The sequence below is a fragment of the Metopolophium dirhodum genome, chromosome 1 (genome assembly GCF_019925205.1).
Source record: "Metopolophium dirhodum isolate CAU chromosome 1, ASM1992520v1, whole genome shotgun sequence".
NCBI lineage: Eukaryota > Metazoa > Arthropoda > Insecta > Hemiptera > Aphididae > Metopolophium > Metopolophium dirhodum.
Window position 1 is genome coordinate 26,819,000 of NC_083560.1, and position 15,995 is coordinate 26,834,994.

Consider the following 15,995-nt stretch of genomic DNA (forward strand, 5'->3'; position numbering starts at 1 on the left):
CTTATAATAAATTATTAAGTCATTATAGATAAAATATTTTTCCAATATAACAAAAAATAACCGTCATAACATCCGTATAGTCACTATACAGATGTCATTATAATCGATACAAATTAGTACATACAATATAGGAGTTTCGCCGGGACTTGCAATCTAAGGTCATTACACCCAGTATATCATTACAACCGGTGTCATTATAAACGATTTCTACTGTATTATCAATTATATACGCAAGATATTTATAATCAATCTATCGCGGACCGTCACTACACCGGGACGCTCATATAAATACCTACTAAACAATGGCGTAGACTATACGGGACGAATTGGATCCATATTTCTATCCTAATACATTTTGTATAATGAATGAAAATGGCGGCCGTCGACAGCTGAGCTTCACTTGAAAACAATGTAAATTATATACGAGTACCTTATCTAGTTAGTATATAGATATCTGTGATCAACCCACAGGACCGTGCAAATATTATCACAGTAACCACGGTATCAGCACGCCAGCTGTCGTCAGATCGTACCCCTCTGTATTTATCTTAAACGCCCGATCGCCGTCGACCTCAATCGTTTTTTATTTCCGACCGAATGTCCGACGATGTAGAATAAATGTATGTAAATTATATTTTTTTAGATGATTACCAATATTTATAATACTTGTTATTCAAATGTATTTTAATAAATACATTTTTTTGGCCATCTAGCCGTTTTTTGGTGATCGAGACGCTTTTTATGTTTCTGACCAATTTTTGTTGGTAAATGTTGGCCACACTGCGACCGACGCACTTGCCACACATATACATCAATTCTACTATCTAATAAGTGTAACGACACGTATACGAAATAATTTTCCACACGGTATTGGATCCGTCTATACAGTTGTTTTCTGACGCCATTTTTATTTTTCAACTACGAGGCGTACTCGTCACCTATGTTCGAAATTTTTTTCACGCCAATTGCATTGAGAAAATCAGTCAAGGATCGCCATTTTCTCGTCACGTAAGTATAACGAACGATCCGACACATCGGTAACAGCGCAATGCGATCGTACGACGTTTCTTTTTTCGTGAACATCGAAATATGTTCGTAGTGGTCAAACAAAATATGGCCGTCGAGCCTACCGAGAAGCTCGAGGTACCGCGGCCCGATACCGTATGCGTGACACCTTAAACGACTTTTTCCCCAAACGCGATTGAAACTAGCCGAATCGACGGTAGCGCGTCATAAATCATCCGAAATTTTACATCGGCACTGCGTATTCGACGCAAAACATGTTTTTTATCCATCGGGTCCACCGCGTACGCTTATTTCGTCCAAACAACGTTATATAAGGTTAGGTACGCAAAAAGTAAAACGACGGGAATTGTTCGTTCCGAAACGCAAGCATTCCATCCGAAAGCCGTCTGTTGGCAAAAACGTATTACTTGCTACTATAATAAAATACTTATGATATTTCGTACCAAATGATTTTCGAAACTCACGTCATAACACGAATTCGGTGATAACGGTTTATGTACTTGCGACGCGATGTCAAAGATATGCCCGTTGTCCGAGTAGGTAAATGTTTGTGGCACGCCGGCAGACGAATTATTTGAATATTATTTATAACATAGTTGTATTTGCATGTTTTCAATAATTTTCTCTCGGTTCTAGGTCTGTGCGAAATATTTGCGCCTTGTCAATTGTTGTCGATCACTTTCCAACGCTACGATAACAATTGTGTGAAAAGTATTGAAGTACCGACGGCAGACATAAATTTCGTCTTGCATTCAGCGTTCCACTTCATAGACTGTTGTGCAAGGTAAGCGGCCTAGTATTCTAAGACAATTAACGCCTCGAAAACAACTTTATCTATTGATTTACAACACTGCTTCCCTCGGTTCTTGTAAAATCTGCATTTTGTACTATACTGTGTATCATATTATACTAATATACCTGAATTGTTATGTTTAAAAGTTTTAGTTTTAATTTAAAACAAGGTTTAAGCACATACCTAATAAAAAAAACCATGTACTAGAATAAAACCATCATAACAATAGTTTTTAATTGCAATATCTTTACAATAAAAATTTTATTTTAATTTATAAAATTAATAAATGTATACATTTTTTTTTTCGTGTAGGAAGAGTTGAGTTGGCTTTGCTTTACTTGGCCCTTGTGTACCTTGGTTGAATGTTTATTTCTTCCTAAATCATTGATAACGAATTAATTTGTGGAAGTAATTATAGTCACTAGTTCCATATACCCACAGTTAGAACAATGAAACCACTTATGAATTTAAAGTAACATTCTCCTACAATGTGTCATCAGTGGGTGGCTTCTTTCCCCAAATTATGTAGAACATGTTATTTGTTTCCCTCTTATCGCACATAATATGTTAATTATTGTTAAGAATTTAATGATGTAGTCCATTCTTACAAAAATTTGTATTTAGGTCTAAAAAAAATACAGTCTTTCCAAATTGGTATACATGTACCTTGGACCAAATCATTAATTCTTAAGGTTTAATGAATTAAACTATAATTTTAACATCTACCTACAATTAAGTGATTATATATTATTTATATACTGAATTGCTCAGGTTATTTAATATTTTGTAAGTAATAAAAGAACTATTCTAGTATTACCGTTTAAGTCAATTACAAATAAATATTTGGTATACCTACTTCCTTACTACTTTAGCTGATAACCATTTACAATAATCTTTAAAATGATTCCTATATAATACCATATAATTTTTTTTAAAACAAATTTCACTGTTCTCGTCCTCATAATACTCATTATTTTTAAGATTAAAACTTAATTTCTTATTTTCCTTTACTGTAACTTTACTTTTTGGATTTATTGATGACGTAATAGACCTTAACTTATAAGAAAACATACGATCAGCCGGAGACTGTGTTGTGACTGTTGAAAGCGTAGTATTATATACTGTAATGAACCTTACTACTTTTTCTTTAATAGACAATTTACTTAATTCTCTATCTAAGATATACTTTTTAACAGTTTGAACCGCTCTTTCAGTCAAGCCGTTGGACTGACTATGAAATGGAGGTGTTTATGTTATTTTAATATTACTTTGATTTCCATAGCTGTTAAATAACCATGAACCAAAAGGAGGACCATTGTCCGATACTATCTCTTCAGGTAACCCAAAAAATACAAACAGCTCCTGTAATACCCTGCTTAACGATTCGAAAATTTGTTTTTTTTTAATAGTTTTTCTACTATATATTTGCTATAAGCATCAATCACAACCAAAAACGTACTGCCTTCCGAACAAAAGAAATCAACATGTACTCTTTGCCATGGTTTAACTACCATAGGCCACTTTGATATAACTTTCTCTTTACTTACATTAGAAGTCTGATCACATATTTCACATTTTTTACTAAATTTTTCTATATCTGTATTCATATTTTTCCACCATAAAACACTACTTCCTGCCATTTTCATTCTTACTATACCTTCATGATCTTTATGCAGTATGTTCAAAATTTTCGTTTGTAATACCTCTGGAACTACAATCCTATCACCAAAAAATAAGCAATATTCCTGTGTACTTAAATTATCTTTTAACTTAAAATAATAATCAATCTCATTTTCTACTTTTGTAGGCCATCCTTGTAAATACATAGTTATAAACTTTAAAAACCATTTTATGTTTTTTCAACGCCTCTACTACATCTTAAACTAAATTAATTTGTTATACATAAATTACTAATAATATCATCTTCTATATCAGTACCTGTATTTAATAATCATCTACTTAACGCATCAACATGAACCATTTGTTTACTTGGTCTATACTGAAATCCATTCTCATACATAGATAACAACACAGCCCATCTCTGTAATCTTGACGCTGCAACCACTGCTGTACCTTTCTGTGGACTAAATATTTCTCTTAACGCTTGAGCATCTGGACATAATGTGAATTTGTTACCATATATATATAAGTATATATATTTATAAATTTTTTTTAATGCAAATACTATTTCCAACGCTTCTCTGTGTAACTGAGAATATTTTTGTTCTGCTGGAGATAATGAACTTGATGCCAATAACAGTGGTTATTATACCTCCTCAACTACTTGAGATGAAATTGCTCCAACACCATATGTTGAACCATCTGCACATACTACTATAGGCTTTTTTTGATCATAAATCTCTAATATTTGATTTTGTAACAACAAACCTTTACTCTTTTCAAAACTTCCTGACATTTATCGCTCCAAACAAATTTAACATCTTTCCTTAGCAATTTATATAAATCATGTAATTCACTACTGAGATTAAGAATACATTTTCCATAGTAATTTAATAACCCTAATTAAGCTTGCAATTCAGTCACATTATTCAGTGCCCTAGTAGATTAATAGATTCCAATTTCTTTATTTGTGGACAAATACCTTTATTTGACTACGTATGTCCTAAATAATCAAATTCTTTTTCGAAAATTTCAATTTATCCACGATAATAGAAACATTAAATTTATTTAATCTATCTAAAACCAAATCTAATTTTTGTTTACAGTTTTCAACTGTTTTTTCACCTATTAATCTATCGTCTAAATATCAAAACACATTTTCCAAACCTAACAATATCTGATCCATGGTAGACTGAAAAATAGCTGGTGCACTAGCTACACCGAATGTTAATCTTGTAAATCTAAATAAACCTTTTAAATTATTTATTGTCATATTATATTCTTTAGAACATGATGATAACTCTAATTGTCGATAAGCTTAAAAAAAAGTAATATATACATACATTTTTTCACCTCTCTTTAATTCGAATTAATTTGTTTTCCCTCCATTATTCGAACACTCGGTAAATTGAAAACTTCTATAAATCGAATTTTTAATTCAGTTCCATGAATTTCGAATTATCGAGTGACTACTGTATTAGGAAGTGTAAGACGACCTACTGGTGACTCCCATGATTTTCAAAAAAAGTAAAACACCTATAACTATAAACTTATCTATCTTTGAACTTATATAAAAAACAGCAGGATATCCTACACCAAATTCATCAATCACAATAATCTAAGTACAATCAATGTAATATAATACTCATAAGCAGATGTCACTTTAACTGAATTAATTGCAATACTATCTTAATAAATTTTAAAATAATATATTTAACCGAGCCAACTCATGTTACGCACGTGACTTGTGTGTACCAATATAAATATATAAATTTAATACCTCAATATATGATAATATAATAATGTATTACTATTTATTAAATTAAGTTATCACTCGGTTATTAGTTGTATGTTCTATACAACTTATGTTATAATTAATGCTTAGAAGATATTTAGTTTTAATTAAAAATTTTTGTCGGTAGGGATAGAAAGAAATATAATTTAATTTTGGTGTTTAAGGCGAGTTTTACAATAAGTTATGTGAACCCATCCGTTCTGTAAAATAATGTTTTGCGTAAGCTATTTATTTTTTTTTTACATTTTTTACACAATTTAGTTATTTTTAATAAACATTTTTAGTATAGGAATGATTTATGTTTTTTTTGGAAAATATATGCATTATTTTGAACCATGACCCTTTTTAAATTGTATAGCTTGTACAATTTTACATTTATACATGTGCATAATATGTTAATATTGCATTAACATTCAACATTTTAAGAAACAAATGTAAGTATAATGATACATATCGGTATAAAATATTTATGAAATATTCACATAATATGCACACGTCGTGGGTCTAGAATGAAAAGGTTCTAAATCGTGTATATGAAATTGTCCAGTAGAGCAATATTTTAAGGTTAGGTTAGAAAAAAATGTTGTACTCAGCCTAAAAACAATGCTATGTTTAAAATTAATAAAACGCATGGCATTAATGTGAATTTTATCCATAGTATGACTATTATAAGAAAAAAAGTACGGAAAAAAAATATGTCGCTGCCTTAGGTTAGGTACTCCTATTATAATATGTGACAGAGTGTAGTTAATGAAATTTTATAGTGGTTAAACGTTAAGCTAGTATTCCTAAATTTACAACAAAACATCTAAAATTATTATTCTTCGTTTAAACATCTAATTTTATCCAAATTTGAACTTAAAATATCTATAAAAAAAACTGTGTCTTATAATTTTTAGATTTTTGGTTATATAGTATGAACTACTTATGAGGAACCTTGTATTCAATTTTCAATAATTTCAACTGAATAAAAAATTTTTATTGATATTTATAAAAAAGAAAAACTAAAAAAATTGAAAATTGAAAATATCTATAAATGCTTAAAACGAGTTGAAAAATTATTTAAAAATTTATTTAAAAAGATATTTTAGTGCCTACATTAAGAAAAATGCATGTTTATAGGTTTAATCATTTAATACATAACACTCATACAAAAGATATATACAAAAATTGAAAATGTACATTTTTATGAAATATTATCTAAATGTTAAACATTTTTCACAGAGAATTTGATGCTTCGAACCATTTATTTACAACACAGAACAATTTCGCAGATTGCAATTTATTGCCTGGATTGGATTGTAAGTAATTTATATTTAATATATTTATATCATGCATTATACAACTTTAAGCTGATTTTTTTTTTTAGGACTGCTGTAGCTTATTTTCCATCAACACTCTTTAATTTATTCAAATTTTCAAGACCCAAGGTATACTGATTATAATTGGTTTTATGTTTATAAAATAATAATTTGTTTGAGGAATAATTTATTTTAGTCAATGTAAATACTCTTCTAGTTTATATACATAATTTTTAAAATTAAAAATGGACATATGAATAAGGCTATCTGACGCAATACCATTTCGGTACAATCATTTAGATTTTAGACAATAGGACATTTGGCTGATAAAAATAATCTATAAACAGTTTAAAATAATATGGGCTCTAGAACAATAAAAAGTTTTAATTTAATTTTATGTACTACCAAATAATATAATATAAATATAATAGTTAATATAAAATTAAAAAAATATATTCTGGATATTTCTGAGATGTAATAAATTGAGAACATTATTGCAAAATATTATATTTAGCTATTTCAAATGAAAAAAATACATTAGTCGATATTTTCACCTCCAAATCACATTGATACTATCAAAGTAAACAGTTCATATAAAAAAAAACATGAAATATATTAACAATAATTTTTAAAAAAATTAATAAAAATTTCTTTTGCTATTTAAATAGTTAAAGAAGTGTCAAAATATTTTGAAAATGTTAGTAGTATATGTATAGAAAATTGACATGCAAAGATTTCGTTAAAATTTAAAGTATATACAGTTATAAGTTTTTGTGTTATGACAAAAAAACTGAATCCCTTTTGTCAAAAACTGGTTTTGTCTAAAAATCTATTTTCCTTAATAAACTTTGCCTGATAAAATCTTGTCGAGTTAATATAATTTAAATTAGCTAGAGCATTGAACACGTGATATAAGAACATTATGTTACATGAATCTATTATAAAATGTTACAACCAACATTGGAACTAGTTGTATTTTAATGTCATGTCACTTGAAAATTATGCAATCTTCTTATAAGTTAGAAAAGTGAGGTGTAACCAAGTTACTTAACTTTAAAATGTGTAACTGATTTCGATTAAATTGTGTCTAATAATTATATTTTATGATTTTAGTTTGTCGACAAGTATGACTTCAGAGACCCACCTGTATTTGAATGATTCCGTGATCAATAATTATTTTAATTTAATCCAAAAACAATATCCGAGCGTTTATTGCTTTGATACCTATTTTTATGTGCGACTTGAGAAATCTAAATACAAATCAGTAGAGCGTTGGACAAAAAAAATCAATATTTTTTCAAAAAGAAAAGTATTTTTTCCTATCAATATTAGAAGAAAAAGGTTTGCACACTGGATTTTGATAACAGCGGATATGGATAAGAGACGAGTTATATATTTTGATAGTCTTAAAAATCATTATGAATACAAAATTCATTTAGACATATTATCATACTTACAGCAGGAGCATGAAAGAAAGTTGGGTTATCCTTTACAAAACTGGAGAATTGTAAGAGGTTCTAACCCCCAACAGTCTAACGGAAGTGACTGCGGGGTTTTCGTCTGCACAATTGCGGAGTATCTCGCAAGAGATGCTTCGTTTAATTTTAAACAAAAAAATATGCCATCTTTTAGGAAATTGATATTATATGAACTGTTTATCGAACAACTCATTACAGTAGACGAAGATGTGGACGAAGATTCAATCGTTGATGAAATAGACCGTATGATTAATAATTCTTTAATGAACAGATAAATTTAATTTTTAGTTAGTACCTATTATTTGTAAATAATAAAATATTAGTCTTAAGTTTTTAGATTTAATTATATCAATGTAAAAAGTTTTAGATATAACAGACATAAGCTATTGACTGATTGTATTTATGTATATTTGTTAATTAGTTTCTTTAAATGTTAAGTTAATATTATAAGTACTGATTTGTTTTATATTGTTTCATGTTTATATTGTGTACTTTTTTTTGTGGAAAATATGTTATATAAGGAGATAATAGTATTTTTGAAAACATAAGAATGTCAGATGTCAAATCCTTGTTTGTGTGTTTAAAATGTAATTTTTCAAATATTGATTAAATTACATAAGTGTAAATTTCATTGACATATCATTTAACAGTTAATGGCACACATTTTTTTTTATAATTTTTAAAACATCAATATGACAATATTATACCTGAACAAAGAAAATCAAAATTCTTATATTAATACTTTAAAATATTATTTAGTATATTAAATGTATAGTCATGCAGGAGCTAATAACAATACATTTCATAAATAAATAATTGTGAAAAAAACACTTTATACTTCATAATATAGTTTTATTTGGAATTTAAAAAGTTGTTAAAATATAAAATTTTATATTTATGTATATTTTGTTAAGTGATTTTTGTTTTTGTAATACTATTTGAGGTTCTTATTTTGATATATTATTTATTTACTTGAAAAAGTTTGAGAATTTCCATAGTTTTCAAAATATATGGATATTTTATGGATTTTATGGATTTAAAATAACCGCAGATAGCAAAGTTTTTATCTCAATAATTGACCGATTGTGAGCGCGAGTTGATGTATTGTCAAATCATAAAGACGTTCTCATGCATAAATTAAAGCTATTTAACTCACTCCCAACCCGTCAATTTTTAAGACTGGAAAATATATTATAAATCAACTGTCAGCTATCTCTTGAAAGTTGAGAGACTTTGTTACAACTATTCAACACAATTTTTCCTTGCTGGGTGAAAATAGGGTTAAAGTTTATATTTCTCAAAAATAAGTTATATTGTTAATGGGATACCGACCGATTTTAAAGGATTTAACTTACTAGGCAATTTATTGTCATATTATAGTTTTGAGTGCAGGTCGTCTAAATCATGAAAAACTATATTTGTCATGGTCTAAATGTGTGCGTAGTAAGTGATTATTAGTATTTTTTAAAGATAGTCCGTGTGATAGTGATGTAAAAAATATTTGTTTGTTGACCGGATTAAACGATAATAAGAAATAATATTATGTGATCTGATTTATTGTATTATTTTGCGCCCGATATGTGACAGATAGGCAACCAGGTTAATTCAATAATACTTTTTGTGCACCTGGAGTAAATCTAGAAACCTAGAAAAAATCTAAAAATGTATATACACGGTTCTTTTTTATAGATATTTTAAGTAAAAATTAGGACAATATTCGATATTTAATTTAAACAATTTGTCGGAGTACCTTCACTGGATGATTTATTCCCTCAAGACACTCAAGCTATTACACTTAATTTAATTTTAAAAAAACATGCGTTATGCTTTTTGTACTTTTTTTAGTATAAATTGTATAAGAACTAGATTAAAAAAAAAAAAAATTAAACAAAGTGTAACAACTATTTTAAGTTTTGTTGTAATTTAAAAATATTATTTGTTGGTAGTTGAAACTTTTGAAGTACCTATAAAATTATATTAATTTATAAATACAATAATTATACAATGATGTTTTTTCGATTTCTAGAACAGTTGACGCGTTTTGTAAATTAATATTAGATACCTACTCGCTTAAAAAATCAAATTTATTAGAGTTATTCATCTGAATAAAAATGAAAACACGTCAATAGATAATGAATCAGACACCATCTGGAATATTATCAAGTATAAAATATACCCAAATTACCTAATATAATGGTTGGATTAGTCATAAAAATGTTATTGAGTTCATATTAAATTTACTAATTAAAAATATTTTACGGTAAAATCCCCGTCTCTAGTTCTGATAGGATAATTCCATAGTTTTCCATAGTTTTATAAATCTCTATAATATAACACTATAGCACTATAACACTATAACAACGAGTGTGCTATTACTGTAGTATTACTTGTAATATACTACAACTAATACAATCAGAATTCCCACATTCCCAGATTATCGAAGTATTATTCTGCAATTAAAATTTCAAACGATCACAAAATGAATTATTATTAATTAAATATTAATAATAAGTATGATAATAATATAACCTAGTGTAATTATTATGTATCTTTTATCTTCATTTAGATAACTATTCTAGCAATTATCTTTTATCTTTATCTAGATTTTTAAAAAATTATCTTTATACAACACTGTATCTACCTACCTATCGATTTGAGGAATAGCGGATAGCGGACGACTTGCTCAGCCGCCCTTGGACGTCGAATATTCGAAATTCGCTGAAAAAATCGAACCCTCCGACGCATATAATCAAGCCTGTATAGGTATTATGTATTGTGTAGCATATACAGTAAAACCTCTAAATATCGGACACTAGGGTCACTAGGTCACTAGCTCATTTTGTCCACTATTTGTATTTGGAGGTGTCCATTAAGAGGTTTTGTTAGGTGACTGTATTTCGGAAGTTAAAATTTACACAGAAGTGTATGTAAACATAACTTACTTATATAATATTATAGTTATGATAAATTTACTAATGTTTTTACGTATAAATAATTTACATTGATTACCTGTGTATATTTAATGGCACTACTAGTTGAAATATACACAAAAATGTATACAAACATCATTTACATAATGTAGTTGTAACAAATTTACTAACATTTTACACACAAAATTAATTTATTTTGATAACCCCTGTATAATTACATAACACTTTCAGTCGATATTTACACAGAAATGAGCGTGAATAGTATGTACTTCAATACTTGTGATAAATTTACATACTTTTATATGAAAAAATAATTAACTTACATATCATGGGAAAATGTACATGGTGACGTTAGTTGAAATTTAACAACATTTTTTACAGTGTCCTTATTTAAAAGTGTTCGTATAATCGAATATAACAGTGTTATTTCTACAATACTATACAGACCTGCAGATTTAAAACCCATGCCATAGTTCGTGGAAATATATTATTATTATTTTATAATTATAATATGCATTACGATAAATTTGGTAGCCTCAAAAGAAAGACGCATTAAATATAATAATGACAAAAATAAGCAAAAAAAAGATTCGATTATAAAGTTTATTATGATATGCACGTGGTGCCACGGTGAAAGTGTTTCGAAGGCGGTGTAGGACGGACAGACCTTTTTCTAATAAAATCAAATTTAAAAAAAACGGATCGACTTGTAGTGTAACGAGACGTAACAGGGCCCATTGGAATTTAGTCGGAATAACATTTCTAAAAAAGGCACCCTATTATGAGGTGGTCACCCATCCGAGAACTAGTGGCCGCGGCCGTTGCTTACTCTCAATCACGTCGCGTGATTCACTTCAGCCACTGCACCAAGCCAAGCCACCAACTCTATATTATTAATACATCGACGAAGACATTCATCCCTTCCGCTGTCGCCGCTCCAGCGAGGGGCCAACAACCACCAGTAGCTGTCGCCGTCAGGTCATATTATGAAACTCGTCCCTAATCGTGCTCAATGGCCACATTTTAAAATTATATATTTGTATGTTTACGTAATTAGCATTGTTAATTATTATATAATATATACTATTATCCAATCCATCGTGAAAATAGCAAAAATTACAATAGAAAAAGCCACTGCATATTACCTGAATAAAGGACCAAGAACAAATGAGAGCCAGTTTGCTATATTTACCGTTGAATCGAAAGCGGTAAGCGTAGGTTAACTTTTGACCCTCAAAGTACCAACTAGATTCACTTTCCTATCAGAAAAGTTACTGTTGAAGAAAATCCAAGCACTTTTACTGTCCTAAAAGGTGATGACAGACACAAAAATTAAAAAACTTAAAAAAAAAATAAAAAATTTGAAGTCTTAGATCATATAGTTTGTTATAACTATTATAGATTTGATAAACAACTTATAAATTATATGTAAATATGTTACATATTTTCTTACTTTTAAAAATATTCACTTAGAAGTAGACGACTATAAACTTTTAGGTATAATAAACATTTTATTTTTATTTTTCATCAAAATTAAATATTTCATGAAATATTTCGAGAAAATAAATTTCATGAAATTTTAAAACCCTACGTATACCTAAGCAGTATACCTACGCCGGGCTACGCATAAACGTTACACCCGACAAATACCTATATAGTCGTTACTATATTATCGTCGTTAAAATAAAATTTGCATTCGTATACAACGCCACTGGTGTACTTATATTCTATACACGTATACTAAAATTTGCATTCGTATACAACGGCACTGGTGTACTTATATTCTATACACGTATACTGCCTTCCTAAGAAAAAACGCCGTAATTACCCTCCATGCCATTTTGAGAAAAATTACATTTTATGTTTAGTAGTTTTTAGTAGTTTTATTTTCATAAATATAATATTTTTCAAAGTATAATACATAATTTCTTATGGAAATATACCTGATGAATGCAATGGGGCTATTCAATTTAATTTTAAATTTTTCTTTCACCAAGATATCATTATTTTGATATTTATACTAAGTAAGCTATTAATTATTCAGAATTTTTTACTTGGCAAAAATGCCATAATTTTGATTACGGCTTTTGATAACTGCAAAAATTAAACTGTGCGTAAAATATTCGATACGAGGTACATCGATAACTGAACGAAAAATAATATGTGTACGATGTATAAAGACATCAAAATTTCTAAACATTAACAGTAATTTAAAATTATATATATAAGATACGGGCGATACAGCTTTGGCAACCGGTTTCCTAAACAACAACGCTGCAAATATAGTTTATGCGGAAGTGCTAAGTAAAAACGCCATATTTTAAACAAAACTTACGGCAATCTTTCTAAGCAAACTGTGGTTACGCATTTTTCTAAGCACCGATTATATTTTATTACTATTACGGCAATATTATTTCTTATAAACATAAAATTCTGGATAAATAATCATAGTTACGGCATTTTTGTTTAGGAAAAACATGTAAAACTATAATATTAAACGTAATACAGTATTATCTCATTTTTTTTTTACGATGTTTTTTCTTAGAACGGCAGTATAGCTTATACACACCACGTTTATCCAAGGCTGGGCAAGTTAATGATTTTTTTAACTTAGTTAAGTTAAGTTAATATGCACCTATAACAAAAAGTTAAAAGTTAAAAGTTAATTTAACTCTAGGTTAACTCAGTTAAGTTAAAAGTTAATACACACTTTTTGTTAACTTTTTATTAAGTTAAAAAAAAGTTAATTTGTGTATACAACGCTAGCGTATTTAATTTTTCTCCAACCCAAAACTAAATTATAGGATATAGTGTTAATACTTCATACAGTATTTCCATATAAGTTAGATTCAAATGATATACATTTTTAACTTTAAACAATTTACAATACATATTTTTTGACATGAAAACGATAGACTGAAATAGTGAAATATTATTAAATTTAAAACAAAATAAGTTAACTTAACTTACTTCTTAAAATGAAAAATTAACTCGTTAATTTCACGTTAATTAAGAAAGAAATTTAGTAAGTTAATAGTTAAGTTAATGAAAAGCCAAAAGTAAAAGTTAAGTTAAAAAGTTAAAATAAAATTAACTTTAGACATATACCCCTCTTGATCACTAATCCTTAATCATTACCTATCACTTATCCTTGATCCCTCGATCCTCTGATCTCGTGTTCTATATTTTTCATAACTGTGCATGAGAAAACACATACACGAACGCGAATACAACAACTTACATATTATCAATAACCTGACCGACATATATATATATTAATTCATGCATATACACGGGAAAAACACACACCATTACATAGTCACCACCAACGAAACCCTACCGACTCGAGCAAAACATATTTTTTCACGCTTACATATGAGAAAACGCATGTGTGCTTGCACATCAACAACTTACATATCACTCAAGTGACCGATGCGTATATTTTATCAGCACATACGTACAACAGTCATATCACTTGTATAATATTTTTATTTTACCGTGTGCATACACACAGGCATATATTATTGTATAAGTTATAATATCGGAAAATTAGGAACTATTAACAATATCTCTCATTTCAGCAGATACTGTATGTAGAACTGTGAAATCATAAACGGGCGCGACGGCTATGAACTGTAGGATATAATAGCGGCATCTACCGTTCCGGCGCACGTCCTGAGTCCGGGGATCGCTAAATATAGAAGAGGCGGTCGCTGCTCTGTCATGTATCAGTGACGGACCGAATGTCTTATATATATACGACCGTTTGTTTATCCTACCTTCAGAGGACGTCTTTCTTTCCAACGTATGAATAATCCGTGTGAAAAAGAGACGGCTTCTTTTTTTGGAAATATTTAAAAATCTAACGAAATGTTCAAATGATTGTGATATTTTTACTATCTTAGGTGCACGTATCTCAGCGTTTTTCATAAACGCGACGCGACCCGCGGAACGACGAATTAGTAACGCACGCAACAGTAACGTACACGACGACTTAATCCAAACGCATCGGCTGCACAGGTGGTCCACAAGGCATGCGGCGGCGAACGGACGCGACGTGCGTCAATTTCGACCGCCCGGAAAAGACACACACACACACGTAAACGACGGCGGCACGGCTGTCAGCGAGCAGCCAAAGCATGCAAATTAGCGCTGGACACGACAGAGCGGGGTAAGCCGCCGCGAGAACATTCTATACTGTCAGAGGATCGACAGTCGGCAGTAAGTTTGAAAATGCGTCCGCGCTCGAACAGGCAAAGTTGGTAAATCATAGCACTAATGTTTCAGTAACATTGTTGTATCAATTTTATCGTAATATTAGTTTTCTGGCCAAAAAGCCGTAACAAAATGTTGTATAAACATAAAATAACTTTTTGGTAACTAATATGAAACCGTTAGTGATATTATATAGTGTTATTATGTATATTTCGTGTAAATATTATAATCGTATATTTTTCCTCTCTTAACAATATTCTTCACCGTTCTATAATGACTTTAATAAATTAATGTGGAGTGGTTGTAAGAATATTATATTATAATTCAATTTAGCAGTAGTTATGACGTGTGAATGACTTAAAATAAAATAATTTTTTCCAATTTTTTAGGTCGACGATGAAAGCATCCAGTTTAATAGAGGTGGATTTTATGTCAGATGGAAGCATACATAATTTTTTCATTCTTTTTTTAAATCGTCAATAGACATTTTCACTACAAACTTTTCAGTTGCCTGGAAAATGTAAACAATCAGTTTTCATTATTTCACACATACAAAATGCATCAATATTGATTTAAAATGTTAACCAAATAGTATAATATAATAAAACAATTTATTCAAAAACGTTCAAAATATAATATATAATATTAACAATAGTTGTCAATTAACATTAATATTTATTTATTATTATTAATTATTCATGGGAAATCGACTTTAGGGCTATTAGTTTATATGATATATAAATATTTAAAGTTTAGATGAGCGGTGTAGTGGACATTAATTTGACGGGGTAACCCCATACCACTCCACACCGCTCATCAAAAATTTTAAATACTTAT

The 15,995-nt window shown here is 29.2% G+C and overlaps 1 protein-coding gene across 2 annotated transcripts; it reads left to right on the plus strand.

Annotated features, from left to right (window-relative positions):
- The first annotated feature begins 877 nt into the window (after window positions 1-877).
- LOC132937411 (sentrin-specific protease 2-like) lies at window positions 878-8,306 on the plus strand. Of its 2 annotated transcripts, none has more exons than XM_061004231.1 (5): window positions 878-1,008; window positions 1,663-1,810; window positions 6,459-6,535; window positions 6,604-6,664; window positions 7,649-8,306. In XM_061004231.1, the coding sequence occupies exon 5, from the start codon at window positions 7,662-7,664 to the stop codon at window positions 8,286-8,288; it is 627 nt and encodes a 208-aa protein (XP_060860214.1). In that variant the 5' UTR covers window positions 878-1,008; window positions 1,663-1,810; window positions 6,459-6,535; window positions 6,604-6,664; window positions 7,649-7,661; the 3' UTR covers window positions 8,289-8,306. The 2 variants fall into 2 exon arrangements, with proteins under 2 accessions (XP_060860214.1, XP_060860215.1); XM_061004232.1 differs by lacking the exon at window positions 878-1,008 and adding an exon at window positions 1,431-1,562.
- Window positions 8,307-15,995: the final 7,689 nt, after the last annotated feature.